This window comes from Esox lucius, chromosome 19 (genome assembly GCF_011004845.1).
Source record: "Esox lucius isolate fEsoLuc1 chromosome 19, fEsoLuc1.pri, whole genome shotgun sequence".
Classification (NCBI taxonomy): domain Eukaryota; kingdom Metazoa; phylum Chordata; class Actinopteri; order Esociformes; family Esocidae; genus Esox; species Esox lucius.
The window spans coordinates 14143907-14153214 of NC_047587.1; the positions used below are offsets into that span (position 1 = coordinate 14143907).

At 45.7% G+C, this 9308-nt stretch overlaps 1 protein-coding gene across 1 annotated transcript in view; it reads right to left on the reverse strand.

The window, feature by feature from the left end:
- reln (reelin) overlaps positions 1-8861 on the reverse strand; it is a 150246-nt gene extending 141385 nt beyond the window's left edge. The window contains exon 1 of the mRNA XM_029115018.2: positions 8458-8861. Within this exon, the coding sequence (XP_028970851.1) occupies positions 8458-8704 (247 nt within the window). The 5' untranslated portion in view covers positions 8705-8861. The remainder of the gene's footprint in view (positions 1-8457) is intronic.
- Between the last annotated feature and the right edge of the window lie 447 nt (positions 8862-9308).

A 9308-nucleotide genomic window follows, 5' to 3' on the forward strand; every position in this document is an offset into this window, starting at 1 on the left:
GATGAGAAAAACTGCTGGCAAATGTCTTCCCAGTCTATGTGCTATCATGTCCCCGGGTCTGCCTGAGGTTGTCGTATCTCGCTGGTATCTTGTGACCCCCATGAAGACAGGTGTCGCATGTAGTTCTACAGGCATCAGTCAAACAAGGGGCCTCTGCAACAGTAAAGTGGATAATGTGCACTAATGTGCCAATAGCAGGCTGCAGTGTAATTCAGAATTATCCAACTGGATATGGTATCACCACAAACCTATTTGTGGGGTGAATCTGTCCTTAAGTCGCCGATTAAATGCAAGATTCTAAACATCAGTGAGAGGCAGATTGTGTATCTCTTAACGGAATTGTCTGACAGTCCTTTTCTGTTTTGCAGCATTCTCTTTCTCTTTCCTTCCCTTTCATTCCTTCTACTTTCTCCCTCTTCTGCCCCCACCCCCCACCTTCCCGTACTATTCTGTCAATCGGTTGTGTACCCTGTTGAGTATATAGATGGACTGCTGCTTACCACTGAGTGGCTGCTTGGTGCTCAGCTTTCTATAGTGGAGTGGAACAATGAAGTCTGGTCTGTGAGAGACAGTGTGAAAGTGAATGTGTTTGCAAGTGTGTGTGTGTGTGCGCGTGTTTGTGCTTGCAGGAGGGCAAGCGCGACAGCATATCTGTGCCTGACTGCAACAGCTTCGGAGCGTGTGTGTGTATGTGTGTGTGTGTGTTTGTGTCTGAGTGCCTCTCATACCAACCACACAAATGTGCAAATGTAGAAATCAAAACGTTACAGTCACTCTACCACAGAACAAATGATGACAAACAAACACAGTACAAATTGGAAAAGCACGTAACGTATGATACCCATCAGATATTGATTTGAGCTTTGATCCAAAATATAAATATCACTAATTGTAAATCTGTAACATTTCAAAGGAAAGGGCATGATTCTGCACAGGCGTGCGTGATGTCACAATGGCACAGCACACTTTCTTTCTCCCTCTCTTCTCTGTCCCCCCAACCTGCCAAACTACCTCCCTTTTCCAGTGAATTTCCAGTGCCTTGCCAAGGACACCACAGTGGCCTTTCATTCCATCTAACCATACTTTTCCACTGCGCTCTCTGATAGTCTGCTCTCAGTAAGATGCCTACCAACCCCCCGTCAAAACTGGAATTCACTGCATTGGCAAGACACTCAGCTCACATACCCCATTATCCAATCCCTCCCCCTTTTGTATCGCCTGCGTTTACCACTGTTTCACTCTCTGTCCCCAGCTTGTGCACTTTCTCTTGGGCTAGCTCTCGTTCTTGCATAAACTCTCTCAAGCTCTCTCGGTCTCTCTCGCTACAAAAAGTTTACAAATAGTAGACGTTGAATTTACTAGTCTGGTGGAGTGAGATGCTTCAAACCTTTCTAATGCAATGGCTCATTGCTTCGTATAAATGTGGTGTGGCGTTTTAAGAGTTTGGGGCTTTAGGTTCATCCCTGTCTTGTCTCATAACCAGAAGGAAATAGACCTGTTTGTTGCCAACTAGGCAACAAGTAAACATTCTGTCCTCAAAGATGATGTGTTAGAAGCAGGAAAAATTGGCAAGCGTAAGGATCTGAGTGAATTTGACAAGGGACAAATTGTGATCGCTAGATGACTGCGTCAGAGCATCTCCAAAACTGCAGCCCTTGTGGGGGGTTGCCCATCTGCAGTGGTCAGTACCTATAAGTGGTCCAAGGAAGGAAAAGCGGCAGCAGGGTCATGGGCGGCAATGGCGCATTGATGCACATGGGAAGTGAAGGTGGGCCCGTGTGGTCCGATCCAACAGAGGAGCTGGTACTGATAGAAAGGTGTCAGAACACAGTGCATCGCAGTTTGTTGCGTTTGGGACTGCGTAGCCGCAGACCAGTCAGGATGCCCATGCTGACCCCTGTCCACTGCAGAAAGTGCCTACAATGAGCACATGAGCATCAGAACTGCACCACAGTGCAATGCAAGAAGATGGCCTTATGTGATGAATCACGTTTCCTTTTACATCAAGTGGATGGCCAGGTACGTGTGTGTTGCTTACCTAGAAAACACATGGCACAAGGATGTGAAGGAGGCAAGCCGGCAGAGACAGTGTAATGCTTTGGGCAATGTTCTGTTGGGAAACCTTGGGTCCTGCCATTCATGTGGATGTTACTTAGACATCTACCACCTACATGAGCATTGTTGCAGACCATGTGCACCCTTTCATGGCAATTGTATTCCCTGATGACGTGTTTCAATATTAGGCAGGTGGTCATAATGTTATTGCTGATTGGTGTATTTGTACATACACTCACCTAAAGGATTATTAGGAACACCTGTTCAATTTCTCATTAATGCAATTATCTAATCAACCAATCACATGGCAGTTGCTTCAATGCATTTAGGGGTGTGGTCCTAGTCAAGACAATCTCCTGAACTCTAAACTGAATGTCAGAATGGGAAAGAAAGGTGATTTAAGCAATTTTGAGTAGTTGAAGACTGGAAGAATGTTGCCTGGTCTGATGAGTCTCGATTTCTGTTGAGACATTCAGATGGTAGAGTCAGAATTTGGCGTAAACAGAATGAGAACATGGATCCATCATGCCTTGTTACCAATGTGCAGGCTGGTGGTGGTGGTGTAATGGTGTGAGGGATGTTTTCTTGGCACACTTTAGGCCCTTTAGTGCCAATTGGGCATCGTTTAAATGCCACGGCCTACCTGAGCATTGTTTCTGACCATGTTCATCCCTTTATGACCACCATATACCCATCCTCTGATGGCTACTTCCAGCAGGATAATGCACCATGTCACAAAGCTTGAATCATTTCAAATTGGTTTCTTGAACATGACAATGAGTTCACTGTACTGAAATGGCCCCCACAGTCACCAGATCTCAATCCAATAGAGCATCTTTGGGATGTGGTGGAACAGGAGCTCCGTACCCTGGATGTGCATCCCACAAATCTCCAACTGCAAGATGCTATCCTATCAATATGGGCCAACATTTCTAAAGAATGCTTTCAGGACCTTGTTGAATCAATGCCACGTAGAATTAAGGCAGTTCTGAAGGCGAAAGGGGGTCAAACACAGTATTAGTATGGTGTTCCTAATAATCCTTTAGGTGAATGTATATGTCAAAATATAGAATAATTAGCCATTTTTATATATGTCAGATTGTATATGGCCATATATTAGATTTCCTTTTGGAGTTATCCCAGATTATTCTTTCACCTTGCCCGCTCACCTGACTTCCCTTCCCATCTTCAGAATTTTGGCATGGTAGTTCATTTCTTCAGTTCTTTTTGGCACATTTGCATTCAACACAGCAACACGATGCTCCGTCAGGAATTTATAAACTCAAGACCACCCCCCATCAGGAATTTATAAACTCAAGCCCACCCGCCCGTGTTTTTCCCCTGGCTTTGGGAGCTGTTTTAACATTTTAACAGTTAGTCTGCAAGGCAACCCCTTTTTCATCTATTCTTATAGAGAAGCTCTACGGTTTTATTTGTGTTATGTGTGTTTATTCTGTTAGGCTGGTAGAGTTTGGTGTTTTGCTAGGCTTACAAGCGGGGTGTTTTCCCAGACGGAAATGTAATTGATGTCTTATATGAGCATATATGTTGTAAACTCATATGTACATAATAAGTACATAGTTGTACAAATATGTCAAAATATACAAGAATGTCAGATTGACATGTAATTAACATATATGATAATGTATTTTAAAATGTATTCTTATTGTTTATGGCCATACACATTATTATTTTAATGTGTACGGCCATAACATTACCTTTCTGGCTAAATGGTAGCATTAATTATTGAATACCAGATTAGAATGGGTTAAGAAATAAAAAAGAATGTGTTCTGGTTTCCAAAATATTGAATAGCTTTATTTGCTCTAGATTAGCAAACTTGTCTGCTGCAAGATTAATGTAATATCCCAAAACAATGTGAATATGAGGTGCAACTCTGTATTTAAACTTGTTTTGTTTAGTACTGCATGTACAGATGTTGAAGATGGGGTGCTGAGGAGGGGTTGACAGCCCCTCCAGTTGTTATGGCAGTTCCCCCGGTGAGATGATTAAACTGCTAAAACCACAACTCGCCTTTCGGATGTGCTAACTCCATGAGATACGCCACTGAAACGAGTGCATCTACCAAAATAGTTTCAATCTCAATTTTCTCTCTTGTCCTGTCTCTCTTGCTTCTTCCCTCTCCCCTCCTGGTCAGTCTCACCTTGCCCTCATTCCAAATATACAACCAGGCCCCTCATTTGCATAATAGTTTGCAGCCTGCTTCATAGAGACGAAACCGATATGACGGGGCAATATAATGCATTTGTAAACGCTATGGAGTGAATCAAAGCAATGCAGAGCAATGTAAAGCAATGTAGACCAATTAAAACATTCTAGAACTCTTGAAAAATGTGAACAATGTATAGCAATATTGAACAATGTTGAGAAAAGTAAGAAAAATAAAGATTAATTAAACGACAAAAGAGAAAAACTGGTAAACAATCTCAGCAGGAGAACTTAGAAACACTTCACATCCTCTCCCTTTATCCTGCACCCCCACTTCCTCCCTCCCTCTCCCCCTCGCACGGCCAGCTGTCTATTCCCCACGCTCTCTCTCCCTCTCTCCCCCTCTCTGTCAATCTCTCTCCCCCTCCCTGTCAATCTCTCTCTCTTTCTCCCTCTTTCTCTCTCTCAATCGTCCAGGTCCTCCATCTGACTGAGGTGTGTAACTGGCGCGGGGTGAATAAAAATGGGTGTGTTTTTGCGCCAGTGTGCACACTCCGTCCTAACTGCATGAGGGCCGTGCAACCTGGTTGCCATCCCCGGTTGCCATTATCCCACCATCTCTGTGCTGCAGACGCAGTCTAAACCCAAGCCCTACCCACAACGAGCTGTCATAACATGCCAAAACATGGGACGGGAACGACTGGGCAAGAGCAGCCTTAAGACCCAGTCGTTTACAACCCCCGTCTGGATATTCCCGTATCTGATCAGCTCACACTGTCATTTAAATATCTCCACTACCCTGATCCCATCCACCCATAGACAGTTTATTTAAATCCCCCCCCCCCCAACCCCCACCCCCCCCACCTCCACTCCCTCTTCCTCCCTGTCCGCGGCACATTTCTAATGCTAATTATTTAAACCTCTCTCTGACACTCTATCCTATTCGCTAAAGCTAGTTATTCAAATCTCTGTCTCTCCCTCCCTACTCGTCTCTCCACACTCCTTACCAGCCCCGCTGCTGGTTAAAAGGTACTTCAGTCAAGGGCTTAGCATGAGTTAGGCTGTTATTTTCACCCCCAGGATAAAGGGCTTCCTCTATATACATGCGTCTCTCTCTCTCTCTCTCTCTCTCTCTGTTTTCCTTTAGCTTCCTGCCTCCTCCCTCCACTCCTCCCTTCTTCATTCCAACCTCCTCCCTCCCTACATCCCGGACTCCCATCTTCATCCACCCACCGTCTGTTGCATGGATCCTTACACAATTCTATCCTGGCAGGTTTTTCACAATATTACACGTGTTGCCATGAACTTGTTGACAACCGCCCCAACGGAACAGAAGATTTCACCACACTAATATGTAAAGGCATGAGACACAGCAGTATGCTGGACCGCAGGGAGATAATGGACAATATAAACGAGCTGAATGCGGATTGGCAGAAAACTGTGGAATATGAGACCATGTAGCACTGGTATGACAACAAAAGCTTTTTGTACTGCTGTAATCTGTTGTTGTGGCAATAAGACACCCTGGGTGTTTGTGGTACACAACAGTGTCTTGCCATCATGATTTTATCATTTGTCAATTTCGCCGGTACAACGTTGTACAGAGAAAAATCTAATAATGAGAGAGAGCTACTGATTTGAGAGATGGAAAAGCCATAATGGTTCAACAATATGGAGAAGGCCTAAGGTACACAACCTGGATGTGACTGAGCAGAATGGTAGAAGTCTGTGCAGCCATCCCTATTGGCTGAATTTTAACTGAAGATTTACTTATCCAATAATACTTGGCTTTCTTCAATAGAAGCGTTTCTGTTGTCAGAGATGCACAATGCGGCATCCCACAAAGAAGCAGTCTAGGGACGTTTTTTTTGCCAAGAATCAAACCTCGACTGGAGTTGATAGCATTTTGGGGCTTGAGGATGCTAATTCTCTCAGAATAACATTGGATGTACCGATCTTCTCTTTTCTTGGGGGAGGATTGTTGTGAGAGTGACTGCTTCTCTTTTAGTTTTAGCCGAAACATTATTGCAATGAACTTCGAATTGTTCACACATAACAAAATAACTTATTAACATTCCAGATATCCATACATAACCTACAAGAGAGGCCCCAAGGGTCAAAACAGTCTCAAACTCACAGCGACACACAGTATTGTCCCTACCATCCTCACTTACTCCCTACCATCCTCAGTTACTACCATCCTCAGTTACTCCCCACCATCCTCAGTTACTCCCTACCATCCTCAGTTACTCCCTACCATCCTCAGTTACTCCCTACCATCCTCAGTTACTACCATCCTTAGGAACTCCCTACCATCCTCACTTACTCCCTACCATCCTCAGTTATTACCATCCTCAGTTACTCCCTACCATCCTCAGTTACTACCATCCTTAGGAACTCCCTACCATCCTCAGTTAACACCATCCTCAGTTACTCCCTACCATCCTCAGTTACTACCATCCTTAGGAACTCCCTACCATCCTCAGTTACTACCATCCTCAGTTACTCCCTACCATCCTCAGTTACTACCATCCTCAGTTAATCCCTACCATCCTCAGTTACTACTATCCTCAGTTACTCCCTACTATCCTCAGTTGCTCCCTACCATCCTCAGGTACTCCCTGCCATCCTCAGTTACTCCCTACCATCCTCAGTTACTCCTATCCTCAGTTACTCCCTACTATCCTCAGTTACTCCCTCCCATCCTCAGATACTCCCTACCATCCTCAGTTATTGAACCCAACAGCTAAATTACCTTTGAATACTAAAAAAAAAAAGATCCCGGAACAAATTGATACAATGACGCAACAGATACATGCCCCCCCCCCACACACACACACAAGCACACTATATCTAACACACACTTGCCCACAGAGCAATTTCTCTGTTCAAATTTCTCCCTCTCTTTCCTCTGTCTTTCAATTGCTTTCTCACTCTCTGTCAATCTTTCTCCTGTCTCCCTCTTTCAATCTCTCTTTGTCTCCCTCCTTCTCTTCCTGCTCTCTCTCTCTCTCTTCATCTTCTTTTCCCTCTCTCTTCATCTTCTTTTCCCTGTCTGTATATGGGTCAGTGTCCTCTTGGTTAAGTGGACTCTGACTGGGGTGATTGACAGACCGATGCTAACACACGCACACACACACAGTTCTAAGGTCATTTATTGTGTGTTCCCCTGGCCAGTCAGGAATAGCAGGGCGCCTATCAGAGGGCAGGCGTGGGAAAGAGGACATCTATATCAAAACATTTCTCCTTATCCTTTGCGCATCTTTTCTCACTTCCAGTATGTTCTCGCTTGTCGATTCCTTTCTTCATCTTTTTTATGTCAGAGCCAATCGACCTGATCTTTTCCTTTCACCATTTCTTTCTCCCCGCTTCTCTCTCCATCTCCTAGTTCTCTCATTCATTTGGTGCGATATATCACTCTCTCCCTGTGTGTTAGTTTGTCCTGAGGATATGCATCCACGCAGGGCACCAGGTTCATGCAACACAGAAAAACACCAGCGGAGAGTTTATCCAATGGCTTACAACAGGAGCCCTACTTCTTTGTGCGTCCACACTTGTTGTAGTTACGTAAATGTCTGTTTATATCTGTCCACCGTCGCCCCACACAAACAGATTGAACGTAGACCACTGAGCAGTCACAGGCAGACAGTTAACAATTAACAGTAGATACAAATACAGACCAGTCATTCTAATGCAACAGTGTCTCAGTAGATGCAACCATACAGATTTCTTTGTAATGATCCAACAAAAATCATCCCGTTGCATTTCAACGACTAAAACTACAATTTGGAACATTTAAATGTAATTGACTAACTGAAACAAGAAAACAAAGCCACTGATTGGTGTATCGGCAGTCATGAACAAGGGAAGCTTCTGAATTCATTTTCATTCAACACATGTAACCAGGCTCGTGGAAAGTGGCACCTGTCCATGTAAAAAACAGGCAAGCTTGAATTGACCTTTCTACGTCCATCTGTTGGCTTTTTAAGCCCCACAATATTTCACGGAATTCACATTAGAAATGAGCCATGCGATACAGTAAAATGGGTTTCTCCCATTTCGGGACTTATAAAACACAAACGCAAAAAAAAAAAGCAGTCTCTTTCAATACAGACGCACATATTTATTCCCTAACAAGGCTTTCACACACACAAACACACACACACACACACACACACACACACACGCCAGACTTCTGGCTGTGGGGTAGCTTAGTCAGTGAACTTCACCCACCTTGGTATTCCTGTCCTGGGGTGTACGTGGTGGGGTTCCCAGCCATCTGTAAGGTGAGGAGCACCCCTGCGTCTCCCTCCGCCACCCCGGCTCCCTCCAACTCCCCGTGGTGGGTGCACAGGAAGAAGAAGGGGTTGAAGCGCGGGTAGAACCCCGCAGCGGGGGGACTCCCCAGTTCCACGCCGGCCCCCAAGACCAGGGCCAGCAGGGCACAGCCGAGTGTGGCCCCAAAAGAGGCCCGCGCCATCCTGCCCCCCGAGAGCGACGAGGCAGAGATGGTGGAGGAGGAGCAGTGGTGAGAGTGGGGCTGCGTGGAGGAAGGCGGTCACAGGTAGAGTTCCGGTGAAGGCGTCTCGACTTCACGGCGGGTCGACTCGGAGAGCCGAGGTCCTTGCGGATGGAGGGGGGGGGGGGGGGTTTGGGGGAGGTGCTGGACGGGTTCTGGTTCTCAGGACTGGGCAGGTGTGGACCTGGACGCGGGTTTGGCTACACTAGACAGAGTAGGCAGTGGCGCTCAGTTTTTCTGTTCCTTCTCTTCCGCTCTCCTCCTTTCCTTTCAGTCTGTGGGAGTTCAGAGCTAGTCTGTGCTGTCCTGCTCTGCAGCTTAAATACCTCTCCCCTCCCTCTGGTTGTCTCTCTCCTCCCCTTTACCCCCCCCACCCCTTTCAGCTCCACGCGTGCTGTACATTCAGTGAGTCGGCCTCCCTCCCTCCCTCTCCCCCCTCTAATCCAGCTATCTCCTCCCTCTTTTTCTGTCAGTCTATCACTCTTGCTGTTACTCTCTTTCTCTCCATCCCTCTTCACACATCTCTCCCTCCCTCGCTCTACCCCAGCTCTTTTTCTTTCTTTCT